Source organism: Populus nigra, chromosome 1 (assembly GCF_951802175.1).
Source record: "Populus nigra chromosome 1, ddPopNigr1.1, whole genome shotgun sequence".
In the NCBI taxonomy this organism is placed as follows: Eukaryota; Viridiplantae; Streptophyta; class Magnoliopsida; order Malpighiales; family Salicaceae; genus Populus; species Populus nigra.
In genome coordinates this window covers 19,002,426-19,018,331 of record NC_084852.1, presented here as the reverse complement: position 1 = coordinate 19,018,331, position 15,906 = coordinate 19,002,426, and the positions used below count along the sequence as shown (strand labels likewise).

At 31.0% G+C, this 15,906-nt stretch overlaps 1 protein-coding gene across 1 annotated transcript; it reads left to right on the top strand.

Moving 5' to 3' along the window:
- The first annotated feature begins 7,684 nt into the window (after positions 1-7,684).
- On the top strand, positions 7,685-10,969 carry LOC133701517 (ammonium transporter 3 member 1-like). The gene is made up of 3 exons (XM_062125458.1): positions 7,685-8,431; positions 9,283-9,568; positions 10,266-10,969. The coding sequence occupies exons 1-3, from the start codon at positions 7,772-7,774 to the stop codon at positions 10,778-10,780; spliced, it is 1,461 nt and encodes a 486-aa protein (XP_061981442.1). The 5' UTR covers positions 7,685-7,771; the 3' UTR covers positions 10,781-10,969.
- The last annotated feature ends 4,937 nt before the right edge of the window (positions 10,970-15,906 follow it).

The window sequence follows — 15,906 nt, the reverse complement described above, 5'->3', positions numbered from 1 at the left end:
TGCTTCATATTCAAATCTGGCAATAGTTTCCTAATCCAAACTGCTTGGTTCGTAGAGGTAGTAGCAACAACGTATTTAGCTTCTGTTGTAGATTGAACAACAATTTCTTGTTTCTTTGAGCTCCATGAAAAAACACCTGAACCAAAGCTAAAGCAATAACAAAAGGTGTTTCTCATATCATCAATGCTTCCTGCCCGATCACTGTCAGAGTAGCCATGAAGATTGAATTTTCCAACTTAACTGAATTTGATCCCATAATCAGCTTTGCCTTTTATATATCTAAGGATTATCTTTGTTGCTTTAAAATGAATTTCACTTGCACAATGCATATATCTAGATAATAGACTTACAGCTTGCATGATGTATGGTCTGGTTGGTGTCAAATACATTAGGCAACCTATTAGGCTTCTGTATAGCTTTTCATCCACTTTTCCAGCTCCATCTTCCTTGCAGAACTTCTCCTTTTGATTCATTGGTGTTGTTGTAGGTTTGCATTGTTCCATGTTGAACTTCTTGAGAATTTCCTTTGCATTTATGTGCTGACACAGAAATATTTCTTTTTATTTTCAAAATATTTGCATGCCAAGAAAGAATGTCAGCCTTCCAAGGCCTATCATTTCAAAAACAGACTTCATCTCTTCTTTGAACTTGTCAATTTGCTCTCTGCAGCTTTCTGTTATTAGCAAATCATCAACACAAAGAGATACAACAAGTATCTGTCATTCAACTCCTTTAATGTAAAGAGTAGATTCCCTTAGACTTCTTATAAAGCCTAAGTTCTGCAAGTAAGCATCAATCCTGCTGTACCAGCTTCTTGGAGCCTGCTTTAAGCTATATAAGGCTTTTTTTAGATGATATACTTGATTCTCTTATTCAGCAATAGAAAAACCTTCAGGTTGTTCAACAAAGATTTCTTCCTCCAAGTAACCATTCAAAAAAGTTGACTTGACATCCATTTGATGTAAAGTCCATCCTTTTTGTGCAGCAAGTGCCAGCAACATCCTTATTGTATCCATCCTTGCAATTGGAGAGAATGTTTCAAAAAAACCCACCCTAAACATTTGAGCATAACCCTTGACAATCCGTCTTGCCTTGTATTTATTCACAGAACCATCAGAATTCAATTTGGTCCTAAAAATCCATTTAACTCCTATGACTTTTTTATGTTGAGGTATGTCCACCAATTCCCATGTTTGATTCTTTTCAATCATCTTTAGCTCCTCCTTCATTGCATCTAACCATTTCTGATCAGTTGCAGCTTCTTCATAATTTGCAGGTTCTATTGCAGCAACATTGCATATTTGATAAATGTCAACAAGAGTTCTGGTTCCTCTTACACGCTCATCATATAATTCATTCTTCTGATTTTGATCTTCAATATGCTTTTCATCCTTCCAATCTCAGCTGTTAGATTAAAAAAAATAAACATCCTTGCTGATGATTACTTTGTTTCTTTGAGGTATGTAGATTCTATAGGCTTTTGCAACAGCACTGTAGCCTACAAACATCTCAGCTTCAACCTTTTTATCCAGTTTGTTTCTCTTATTTTGAGGAATATAAGAGAAACATAAACAACCAAATATCTTCAGATTAATTAGCTTTAGTTTGTAGCCAAACCAGGCTTCAAATGAAGTCTTTGTCTGCAGGGTTTTTGTTGGCAATCTATTCAACAAGAATACTGATGTATTAGCTGCCTCAGCCCAGAATTTCTTGGGCAGTCCTTTATCATGAAGTAAGCATCTCATCATCTCCATCACTGTTCTGTTTTTTCTTTCCACAACACCGTTTTGTTGTGGAGTATATGGTGTTGTTAGTTAGTGTTCAATGCCTGCATCTTTATAAAATCTATTAAATTTTTCAGAAGCGTATTCAGTTCCATTATCGGATTTGATTACCTGAATTTTACAGTTGTTCTGAGTTTCAATCCAAGCTTTGAACTTTCCAAATATATTAGCAACTTCAGCTTTGAATTTCATAAAGTAAATCCAACACATTCTGGAATAATCATCAATGAAGGCAATATAGTACTTACTGCCATTTAGAGATGATGTGTCCATTGGTCCTCCAACACCTGTATGAATTAATTGCAACTTCTGTATAGCTCTTCAGGCTTTGCTTTGTTGAAATAGAAGTCTTGACAGCTTTCCATATTGATAGGCAGCACATGTAGGAAAATCCTTTTCTAATTTAGGCAAGCCTTTCACCATGTTATTCTTTTCCATGAAAAATAATGCTTCATATCGATAATGTCCCATTCTCTTGTGTCAAAGCATTGAATTATTGACTTTTTTGTGTACAGTAATCTGCTCTTCTTTAAAATCCAGTACAAAACTTTTGCCTTTAATTTGAATATTGAAAACTTCTGTGCCCTCAACATCTTCAATCACACAACTTTTATCTTCAAACAACACTTTATAACCTTTGTCTAGCAGCTGAGAAACACTTAACAAGTTTTGATTAATTTAAGGAACATATAGTACATCTGAAATTAATTTGAAAGCTGAGTGTGTTTCAATAGCTGCTGTTCATTTGCCTTCTACTTTTAGGTGAGTTCCATTTCCAATCTTGACTTTGGAAATAACATTTCTATCAAGCTCAGTGAAGAGCTTTCCATCATGAGTCATATGATTTGTACAGCCGCTGTCAATGAGCCAGTTTTCTGTGAATTTATTTGCAACTAAACAAAATACCACAAACAAATGCTCCTCCTGATGCTGATCATCGGCAACCTTGGCTTCAATTTGTTGTTGTTGAGTCTTGCATATCTTTTTCATGTGCCCTAACTGACCACACTTAAAACAATATGCATCAGGTCTCCACCAGCATTTATTCTGAGGATGATTGTTTTTTTTTTTTTTACAGTGAGGGCATGGAAGAAAGTTTTGAGTATTGCTGGTCTTATTGTTTTTGGTGTTGAATGCAGAGCCTCCAAACTTGTTGTTCTGTTTTTTTATGTTCTTACCATCACGGTTATTTTGGGATTTGACAAAGAATGAACCCACTACAGTTCTTTCTTGCCTCATCAGCCCCTTTTGCTCTTGTGCTTGTAGTGCATTCAACAACTCTGCCAAGGTTATGCTTGACAGATCTTTAGAGTTTTCTAAAGATGAGATTGTTGTCTCAAACTTCTCTAGAATTGTTACTAGAATTTTTTGAACAATTCTAAAATCAGAAAAATCAGTGCCAAGAAGTCTTACATTGTTAACAATACTAAGAAGTTTGTTAGAATATTCCTTGATTGTTTTCTGATTCTTTCATCTTTTGTAACTCAAATTCTCGAATTAAGTTCAGCACCTGCATCCCTTTGATTCTCTCATTTCCTTCGTATTCTCATTCCAGAAAATCCTAGATTTCCTTTGTTGTTTTCAGAGTCATTATTCTGTAAAAAATGGTAGGTGAGACTGCTGCAAACAGAGTTGCTTTTGCTTTCGATGTTCTCTGCTTATTCTCGTTGTGATTTTTTATTTGTGCAGCAGTTGGATTGTCTGACAGGATTGACACTTCATATACTTGTTCAACTACTTCCTATAGATCATTAGCATCAAGATAGGCTTCCATTCTAACAACCCATACTTGATAATTGATCCCATCAAATACTACAGGTGCAACTGTAGTAAATGGCATTTCTGAGTTCATATTGGATATGTTGTGTTTAGATGACAAGTATTTGAAGGTTGTGTTTAGGCTCTCTCAATCTCACAAGTGTTTGAAGGTTGTGTTTAGGATCTCTCAATCTCACAAGTCCCTCAAGAAAATCAGCTCTGATAACAATTTGTTGTATATATTGAAGAGAAAACAACACTTTCTAATTGTAAATGCAGTAAAATACATGTTTTATTGAATTTCAATACGATTATTTATACAATAAAGAAAAACAAAATTGCAAGATATTCTCCAAGCATATCTAATTTTATGTTACATAGAATAAAAGATAGCCATTAGAATAGCAACAGTAAACAAACTCTGAAACTGTAAACAAACTCAGCTGAGATTTTATTTTGCTTCTAGAGTCATTCTTGGTCAATAATAGATATGACACTTTTCCCTTCCTTTTTGCTATAATTTGGGTATCAGATCAAGATTAAACTATGTAAATTGCCTGACAACGTTATTTATTTACAAATGATAATACATGGTTAAGTTCAAAAAAAAATATGAATTGCGCAGAATGATTGGTATGATCAAAAAATTTATAGCTTTTAATTTGACTGTTAGATCATACTTAAAATTAACCAAGAAGTTTTTAAGACCTAATTTTACAGGAGAGTTAGCTATAATATTCAGTTGATGACCAGAAAGCCTTCAAATTACATCTATAAAGGATTATTCAAGTTAATTTTGCTATTTTTTTATTTTTAGATTTTCTAATTTATTTAGGATTTTTTATTGCGTTTTAATTGGAAATCATCGGTTTTTGAAATTTATTTAAAGAGTTGTGTTTTTTTAAAAAAACATATTACTTAAAATAAATATTCTATAATAAAATTTTAGACCAAGGTTTTTCATGTGTATGATTTTATTTGATAGAATTACATGTCCTTCTACATGATTCAACAAAGAAAAGAAAGGATTAAAAGAATCTCCCTCAATTTTGTTGGCTAAAGATCATTTTGTATAATACATGGACTAAATCAAACAAATTTTTTTATCCATTTTCATAGATCGCAAAATAGGACAAAGGGGATGAAGACAACATATGTATTAACATTTAATCAATCACCATTATTCTCAAAATAAAGAAAATAATATTTTAAAACATTTGTCAGCACTCGTAAAAAAGACACTATAACTTGATCACGACATATATATATATATATATATATATATATATATATATATGCTAAAAATAAAAGCATATGACGTTCAAAAAGGGACTCAAAAGGGCAAATCACATCATTTATAATTTGTATATTACCTTACAATTTTCCTTAGTTCTTGAAGTTTAAAAGAGAAGAATAAAAAATAGAAGGTGGTGTGCCTGTCATATCAACTTGATCCATCATGTGAACTGGCCATATGAGATCTCGTCATTTGTCAATCCTGCCTGGTTGAAGCCAAAGAAAACGGCAGCATAATCAATTAATCACCAGCAAATTAGCTGGAAAAAATATACCTTAAATAACTCTTTTTTTTAAGTAATGCTAATTATTAAAAAATTAAATAAATATATATATGGAATTTTTTAAAGACAAACTAATACTCTAATACCATATCTAGCTAGCATATGTGCCTTCATGTAGTACATGATATGAGGTAATATCTTGATTCTAAATTTCCTTCTTATTGTAATACATTGAACTTTTTCATAGCAGGAAAGGTTTATTAGACCTATCTTTATCTTTATATAGTATCAAAATAATAATCCAGTTTATTTAATTTTGATTTAAAATCTCTATTTTACTTCAACTCAAAGTGATGACCTCCCCTTTCATTAATTAAACCGTTTTAAGATTTTGAGGTGTTTTAAACTAAAAAAAAACCCTTTGAATCACCATGCCAAATGTGACGTCTTTGGCATTTAAATACACAATTATAATACTTGATAAATAAAGAAGGAAAGAGAGAACCCAATAACAATTATATAAATAAATAAATATATAAAAAATATAGGAAATATACTAAATGTTTTGGGTGGTGCAGCAAAGCCAGCTCCAATAGTATTGGATCTGATAGCCAAAAAGTTCAACAACAGCTGGGTCTGGTTGGGTAACCAGACTCAATAATACTGAGTCTTAGTGGAAACAGAATTCAATAATGCTATTGGGTTCTACTGAACAGCATGATCCTATATCCTTGGGGTTTGATCGCGGAGCCAAACCTAGCAGCCTTGAGTCTGGCGATCAAGTCAGACTCAACAGTATTTTTTAACTAAAAAATATAAAAAATAACACCCCTGATACTACAATATCATCTATAACATAAATATTTAATGTGTACCGTACAATAAGTTTATGTTTACAATACATATACAGTATTTTTCCTATATTTTTTTAAAGTATAGTATGATGCGTGCATATATAGTTTAAGATTCCAGGGATAATAGTCAACAAACTCTTAAGAATTAGGTGAGGTTCTACTTCAAGAAAAAGATTCACGGGGATTCCTCTCCGTTATGGCCCAGCATGACATGTTTAGGGCTAGTCTTATAATAATTTAATGAAGTTTTTCCAGCTTGACAGAAACCCTATTATTACAGGAGAATAACTAAACATGTCAAGCTGGCCAATAAGACAAGGCACCGTTTGTGGGAATCTTTCAACATAATTTATAATTCAAGAAATATATACCAGCTGCTTCCCCCCTTCATTCCTTATGGTATCAAAGGATTTGACTTTTTTTTTTTTTTTTTTTTTACATGGAGGTGTGGGAGGGGGCCATCAGCCATGCTTTCTCCCTTTTCAGTTTCTTCCATTTGATGGTAACATATTATTGCTTGATATGACAATAAATAACTTTATTAACTAAGCTATTAATTTAGTTGACAATCATTCAAATACAATTTTTTTTGCCTTGGCCGAGAATAAATCAGCAAAATAACAAGAACCAAGCAAAAGAGACCCTCGAAAACACAGGCTAAAAAACTCCAGCTCCAATTGATGCCTTTTCCAGGAAATCAACAGTAAACGGTACCATGGAGGGAGAGTTATATGCAAGTCCCAGAAAATAGCATCAATAACTTCAACAGAAATTGTCTTTGACATTCTAGCTAGCGCCGAGTCAAGGTGTTGGATATAGCAGTTGCGTGACCCAGCTACATATGGATTTAATAGCATATTTAGACTAGATATATTTCGTCTGATCAAACTCAAGAAATGATTAAATTTAACAATATCAATTATATAGATTTTTATATAAAATTATAGAGGAATTACAAATAGATTTAATTAAATAAGTTTATAATTCATCAAAACCATTAGATATATTAATATCTTTCATGGTCAGTCATTTCTCTATCTTTTAACTAGATAAAATGAGTGCAATATACAACTCAAAATATTATAAAGATGAAGTAGCACTCCAGTTTTTTTTTTCTTTATAAAATGACAAAACTCATGAGTTATTAATACGCCATGAGATATTTAGAACAAAGGTTTATAATCTTCATTCTCTATTACATATTTCATGTCATCTCTCTCTAAAATATTATTGTATTTTTTCTCTTTAAAAAGATATTTATTTAATTTAAGTATTGGAGAATCTTCATCTCTATCAAAAAAAATCTTTTGCAAGTATTGATCGCAAGTCACGTTGACCTACCAAGCACCAAATATAAGCTATCAATTATCTTGATTAAAAATAAATAAATAAAATTATTAGGATCAATTAATTAACCAATTATCTAATCCAAAAGCTTTGTTTTTGAACTTTTTGGATTTTTTTGGATTTCATTAAAAGTAATTTTTATTTTTACTATTTTTATTTTTTCTATCCCAATACAATAATTAAATGTTATCTTGAAGCTTTAACGGAGAGGAAACATAAAAGTAAAAGTAAGTTAACTAGCAACCAAAAAGGTTTTCCTTTCCATTACTCTCTTAAAACAAAGTCATATGGCCTTTCACATAATTAATATAATATTTGTGTACTTAGAATAAATAAAAATACAATGTAGAGTTTAAAATTAATTCCAACAAAATTTTGCTTTGCGCATATTTATAAGTCCCATTGCGTCCATTTCCTTCTACAGTAGTCAGGGCTCGCTTATCGTAGGAAAAAAGAGCTAGTCAAATAGGAGTAGCAGTTGCTAGCTAGTCCTAGCCTTCTAAAAACCATGGCTGCTCTTCCACCCAACCCAGTACCGGTGGCATACCAAGGAGGCTCAGCATCAGTTCCTGACTGGTTAAACAAGGGTGATAATTCATGGCAAATGATATCAGCCACCCTTGTTGGCCTCCAAAGTATGCCAGGACTTGTGATCCTCTATGGAAGTATTGTGAAGAAAAAATGGGCAGTCAATTCAGCTTTCATGGCCTTATATGCTTTCGCTGCTGTTGTACTCTGCTGGGTGGTTTGGGCCTACAAGATGTCTTTTGGAGATAAGCTCTTGCCCTTTTGGGGTAAAGCAGGACCTGCCTTAGGCCAGAAGTTTTTAATCAAGCAAGCTGCACTGCCTGCGACCACACATTTTTATGATAATGGTGAAGTGGAGACTGCAATGATCACACCATTTTATCCCATGGCTTCCATGGTTTGGTTTCAGTGTGTGTTTGCTGCAATCACTCTTATTCTTTTGGCTGGATCAGTCCTTGGAAGAATGAGTTTTAAGGCTTGGATGGCTTTTGTGCCACTATGGCTAACTTTCTCTTACACTGTTGGAGCCTTTAGCTTGTGGGGTGGTGGATTCTTGTTTCACTGGGGTGTCATGGACTATTCCGGTGGCTATGTTATTCATCTTTCTTCAGGAATTGCTGGCTTGACTGCTGCCTACTGGGTTAGTTCTTTTATCTTTTTTTTTCCTATTCTCTTTGTCTTGGAGCATATGTACATATGCCTTAATGTAAATTATAGGTACAAAATGCATGTTAGGTCTATCTTTTTTGTTTCGTGTATTTGAACTTTCACTACTCAGTTAGAAATTTCTTGCTTCCTTGGAAAATATTGCACAGACCTTTTCTTGGTACAAGAACATTTTCAGTGAATATTTAATCTCTAAGTTCTTCAGATCCTTGAGTTAATTGTTTTTGTGATTTAAGCAGAAATTTACCAACCTCTTTTTCTTTAATATTTAGAGGTTATATTTCTAAAAGTTTAGATGATGACACGTAGTTCATCGCTAAAAGATAAAAGCTTCTTCACTCCATGTTCAGTATTGAAACATGAGAAAAATGTCACAAATAAATAGTAGTACGTATAGCCCATCCATGAATATGTTTTCTTCTCTCTAAATCAGAATGAATATGAGGAGGAAAATTTTAGTGGAATATTTTTCAACTCTGCTAAAAGAAATCTCGAGTATCGAATTCATCTATGTTAGCTAAATCGTGCATAGTAGAAGTAGCTCAAGAAACAGGTAAGCTCTCTCTTAAATTACTGAATTTGGTTAGTTTTTAGAGGTTCATCACCTTTATGGCAAGAAATGAAATATTCATGAAGATTAGTATAAATAACAATATTATAATTCAGGATCAATATTTTTGATAGTTGACCAAGAATAGTATAGTGTGTGTACATAAAAATTATAATAGACTATTTTTGTTTTTCTTGTAATTTCTTCCATGATATGAGGAGAATATATATATTAATTGGTGGGATGGTGAGAGATTTTCCTTGTAAATGATGCAGGTAGGTCCAAGATCAACAAAGGATAGAGAGAGATTTCCGCCAAACAATGTGCTGCTAATGTTAGCAGGGGCAGGGTTGCTATGGATGGGATGGGCTGGATTCAACGGTGGAGATCCATACACAGCCAATATCGACTCTTCCATGGCTGTCCTTAACACTAACATTTGTGCAGCTACTAGTCTTCTTGTATGGACCTGGCTAGATGTCATTTTCTTCAAGAAACCTTCTGTCATTGGTGCTGTTCAGGGCATGATTACTGGCCTTGTTTGCATTACCCCTGGTGCAGGTATATAGTTCTTACATCTTCTTTTCCAGTTGAAGAGATGCTTTTCAAGATCTTGTTCACATGAAAGGCGTTGACTTTTTTATTGGACTTGGAGCTAGAATTAAGTATTCAATAATCTCTTTCTTTTAGTCTTGTCACACCTAGCGTTAGTTGACTTTTTTCTTTTTTTAATCTATTTGTGTGCCCTTACTTAACAAACTTGATAGTATAATTGAACTTGAAGAATTATTTCAGAAGTTCTAAATTTTTGTTCATAATTCCCATTCTATTGGGATGGGAAGGAACAAAGAAAAGGGTAGATCAGAGCTATCTCAAGAAATAATTTAATTCAATATATAGACTCTAAAAATAAATAAAAAATTGGGGGGCCGGTAAGGCAGGACATGGAGGATCAAACATTAAGGCTTGTTTTTAGGGTTATAGACTGATGATATTGGCTCATATCTATTACATAGATGATGATGATTTTAACCCATATTCGTTAAATAATTAGTTTTACAAGAGATACATATTATTTCACCTTGGTTTCATAGTCATATATAGTGATAAACCATAAGGAAATTAATAATAGATTATATTCTAACGTCCTTCAAAGTTTTTTTATGGATTTTTGTAGCCCTAAATCTGGTTTCACGGTTTAAAAAATCACTGATTTTATAGCATTGTCTTCAGGTTTTATAATTTGTATATTTTTCAGGTCTTGTTCAAGGATGGGCTGCCATAATCATGGGAATTCTATCCGGTAGTGTTCCATGGTTCACCATGATGATTGTTCACAAAAGATGGACACTAATTCAAAAGATTGATGACACACTAGGTGTGTTTCACACCCACGCTGTTGCTGGCCTTCTCGGAGGAGTTTTAACAGGCCTTTTTGCAGAACCTCAGCTGTGTGCACTATTTTTGCCGGTGACAAACTCAAGGGGAGGTGTATACGGTGGTTCTGGTGGAATCCAAATACTCAAACAACTAGTTGGCGCTGCTTTCATAATTGGATGGAACGTTGTTGTTACATCAATTATTTGTGTAGTGATAAACCTTGTGATACCATTGAGAATGTCTGAGGAAGAACTGCTTATTGGGGACGATGCCGTGCATGGTGAAGAGGCTTATGCATTGTGGGGTGATGGAGAAAAGTACGATTCAACCAAGCATGGAGATACCACAGAAGAATTTTCTATGGAGCCCAAGTCATCAACTCAAGTGTTGTAGAGAAGGGGACGGCATTATATTAATTGTTTGATGATTAATTTACTTCAAGAAACGTTTGATGTAAATTAAACCTCGTGATTGTATTTCTTTTCTGGCCTTGAATAAAGACTTTGTGTTGTAACTTGTTGACATTTTGTGTATTTGGTTTTGTTTTTTATTGTATATATATACAGTGTGCATTTTGATAAATTTTTTCATGGGTATGGAAACCAATGATCTTATCGCGACTTGTTAATAGATTTTGATTCATATGATAAAGACAGCATCTTGTATTTCATGTATATATATATATACACCGTATTAGAGACTATACCGTAATATATACTCTTTCACATCACACATTAACAAAAACTAAGATGTGAGGGGGTTTAATTTAATGTGCAAAACATACTGTAGGTACTCTAACATTTCATTGTGGATTTATATAATTAATTTTTTTTTTTATTTTAGTTATAAAACTTTGTTTTAGATGATTTTATCCTTTTATGGTTAAATTAATTAAAGGCTTTTTCAAAATTAGCATGAAAAGTTAACTTAGATCATTTTGCTTTTAATGGATAGATTTCTAGTCCTTGTAGTTTTCTAAAATTCATGGTAGGTTTGAAAGTTTATTTTTTTTATTTTTCAGTTTCTCATTTAAAGAGAAGAAAGAAAGCGTTGAATTCTAGTGATAAAGGAAAAAAATCCCAGTTAACATCAATTCCGACCAAAAAAATAATTGATCTTAGTGTTAACAAGTTTTCTTATATGAGAAGAGTTTCATTGAGGTGTTCTTAATTTCATCTTAAAATCACTTGAAAACGTAGATTTGATATCTGGAATTTTTTTGATTTTAGGTTATTTTTTTATTTTTTGATAGATTTTCGAGTTATTTGAAGGCTTAAAGGGTTCAATTATATCTTTGAGATATTTTTAGGTGTTTTCAATCAAAAAATAACTCAAAATAGATTTTTAGATGTAAAACAATCCTAACCCTATTTTTCCTGACAACCCTTTAGTCGTAAAAATTTAGGTTATAGATAAAACATCATTTGCTTAATTCACTAAAATAAATAAAGCCCAAGCATGCGGGCCTGAGATGGAAGACCCACACACCTGAGTTTTTTTTTTTATTGAGGTCTAGGCATGTTGGGCCTTGGCTAGTAAGCCCATATGCCTAACATTTTTTTTTTGTTATTTAATGTATTTTTATTCCCATGAACTTAAGAAAAAAATTCAATCCTTTGTTATTTAAAAGTACCTTTTAATTTAAATTTTTTAAAAAATAATCTTTCTATAATTGAAATAAATTTAAGTCTATTTTTGATATTCCAATCTCACGAGTCCAACGTGTTTTTTTAATGCTCTTTTAGTTCCTTAAAAAATTTTAAAAAATCATCCTTTATTATTTAAAGATTTTTTTTATCTTATTTCAATTTAATAAAATGAATATTTTTGGTATTTAACTTTTTAAAAAAATGTGTGCCTATCCTTTAAAAAAAAATATTATTTGATACAAAAAAAAATGTCTCACCCACATGATTGTCATATAATTTGAAAAATAATCTTACTGATAAAAACTTATTAAGGATGCATGACCCGAATAGTGGGTTTGGCAGATCAACCCGAGTTTACTCGAGTGTTTTTTTTTTGTCTTGTTTTTTTATCAAATATTTTTTTACTAATTTCATCTTTTAATATTGACTTAATTGATAATTAAGTTTCATAATTTTTTTTTATAATATTATCACCGTCTAAGGATGATATAACACACACACACACACACCAAACCTGGAAGAGAAGTTATTGTAGGCCAAGACCCTTTTTTCTATTCATTGTAATGGTTTATTTACTAATTTGCCCTTGAAAAAAAAAGCAATGAATTAAGTTTTGAGGGTGAGGTTGTCTTTTCACAATAGAACAATTATCTTTAACATATTGGATGAGGTTATATTTGTTATTTTCTATTTTAATGTACAATAAAATTATAACTTTATCCCTGGAATAAATAATGCTTTTGATTGGGGGTGCTTTTGCCATTTTATTTTTTTCAGAATGGTGCAATTATTTTGGTGCCTTCAAAGACAAAAAAAAAAATGCAACTCTCTCGTAAGGGTATTACTTTGTTGTAGATTTGGAGGTTGTTTAGGGGTAATATTGTAATAGTCCTATATTTAATATTATTTAAAAAACAACATGCTAGCGCGTGAGCAAACACCAACGTGTGGACAATCCATGCATTGTTCAAACAGTGCGTGTGAGGTTATCCGGCCACCAAACGCCGCTTTCTGTGACGGTGTTTGAAAGATTTTGGAGCCCTTTATACGATGGTGAGCCGCGCATATCATGATCGTCGTTGGTTTGGCACCGACGATCGTTTCTTTTTATTTTTCTTCTCTCTATTCTCCTCAAATTTTGCACTAGTTCATGCAAAATTTCAGACCAATCTCTTCAATTATTTTTTTTCTTCACATTTTCTCTCTATACTTTTGATTACTATTTTTTTATTTTAGAATAAACTATAAAATTATAAATGATTTTCAAATTCAACATCTACTTTTTTTAATCTATAAAAAAATTTTCAAATTATATTTTTTTTATTTCACCCCTTATCATTTTTAAATATATAAATAATCTATCAAGTTACAAATATTTTTCATTTTCACCCCTATAATGTTTTTAATTTTTCAAACTTGGTCTTTATTCTTTTAATTGCTACTTATTTTCCTTGGAATCATTTTAAAATTGGTTTTTTTTTTTTCAAATTTCATCCTCTTTTGATTTTTTTTCCTATCAAATTTTTTCCTCATTCTTTTTGTTGCTACTTTTTTTTGCTTTTGCATGTTTTTTTATTGATATTTTTTCACCAATTTCATCATTCAAAATTAAATTAGTTAAAAATTAAGTTTCTTGATTTAACCCGAGTCTAAAATTCCATGAGTTGTAAGTTTTAGAGACTATACCTTACTTAGGAGGTTCCCAATTTTGCTTGGTTTTTTTTTCTAAGGTTTTTTATCCTTTTTTTTAATTCTATTATTTTTTTCAGTTTGCCTACCATTTTTTTTCAATTTCACTCCTTACCATTTTTTAATCTATGAAATTATAAATATTTTTAATTTCACCCCGTATGGCTTTTTTATATTTCAAATTTAGTTCTTATTCTTTTAATTACTATTTATTTTGTTTTCATTTTTTAAATTGTTTTTCTTTCAAATTTCATCCTCCTTAAGTTTTCTTTATCAAATTTTATCCCCATTTTTTTCTTCTCTTTTATGTTTTTGCTTTTGCAATTTTTTTTTAATAATATTTTTTCACCAATTTCATCCTTTAAAAATAAATTGGTTGATTATTAATCTTCTTGGTTGAATCCAAGTCTAAGTTTTTACGAGTTGCGATTTTTAGAATATAGATCAGGTTTAAGAGGTTTGTCCAGACTTGTTTGCTTGCTTTTTATGATGTTTTTTTTTATCATTCTTTTTTATATGGTTTTCCTTCTGTTAAGCTGACCCTTACAATTTTTTTTATTTTCATCCCTACTAGTTTTTAATATATATAAATTATCTATCAAAGTATAGATGTTTTTCAATTTCACCCCTATGATTTTTTAATCATTCGAATTTGATCTTGATTCTGTTAATTGCTATTTATTTTATCTGGGATGATTTTAATTTTTGTCAAATTTTATCCTCGTTGCGGTTTTTTCTGTTAAACTTTATTCTCATTCTTCTTGTTTCTGTGTTTTATTTTTCTTTTAGAGGTTTTTTAATTCATATTTTTTTTCACAAATTCATCATTCAAAATTAAATTTATTAAGAGTTAAGCTTTTTGATTGAACCCATATCCAATAATTCACAAACTACAAGTTTTAAAGATTAGACCAGGTTCAGGAGGTTCATAAGTTTGCTTGTTTTTTTTTAAATTGGGGTTTTCTTATAGTTTATCCTTTTTTTTGTTTTATTTTTGTATTTGTTTAAGATTTTATTCTATTGGGTTAGCCCTATAAAACTTTTTTTTTTCAATTTCACCCCCTATTATTTTTTTATCTATAAATAATTTATCAAATTATAAATATTTTTCAATTTCATCCCCTATTATTTTTTAACGTTTTAAATTTGGTGTTCATTCTTTTAATTGTTATTTATTTTATTTGAGATCATTTTTTTTTTGAAGTTTCATCCTTCTTAGGTTTTTTTCTCTCAAATTTTATCCTTTTTCTTTTTATTGTAATTTTTTTTTGCTTTTATAAGTTTTTTAATTAATATTTTTTCAATGAATTCATCCTTCAAAATTAAATTAGTTGAGAGTTAAGTTTCTTTATTAAACTCGAGTCCATGATTTAACGAGTTGTAAGTTTTAGAGATTAAACTAAATTTAGGAGTTTCGTCTGGGTTTACTTGGTTGTTTTCCATTTTTTAAGCTGATTTTTTTTTTGGAGTTTTTCTTTCTTTTGTTTTCTTCATTTTTCATTTTATTAGTTTAACGTTGGATTGTTTGATAATCTGGATAGAATCATGTTTGGTTCTTGTTTTTGTCTTGTCGGTTATTGCATTTTTTTCATATTATTTAACTTGCCAATTGAACTGATAACTTGGAACTTGGATTTTTTTTACCCTAACATTTTTTTATGGCATAAAAAATTTTGTTCAACGAAGCGTGAGCTACAAATTTAGTAGTATAAACTAAAAGAGGTGGTGTTTTTACTGTTTACCACCTCACAAAACACTATTCATTCTTATGATGTTTGTTTTTACCCTTTTTTTCTATATCTATTTTTATTTCGCTGATTTTATATTTCAAACTTTAGTTTATTGGAGATTGAGTTTCATAATTTATTATAGTTTTCTTTATATGTAGTTAGTTCGATCTCATAACCTGTATCACGGGTTTGACTGGTTAACTTTGTAGACTTGAGTTTTTTTTTCTTATTTTAATTGATTTTTTTTTCAATTTCATCATTTAACATTGGATTAATTGAAAATTAGGTTTCATGATTTATTTTTATTTTTTTTTCTATGAGGTTATCTCAGTCTCATGACTCAGATCACGGATTTGACGGGTTAACTTAGTTGACTCGAGTTTTTAGTTGTCTTTTTTAGATGATATTTTTTCAATCTCATCCCTCAACATGAAGTTATGAATTAGACTTT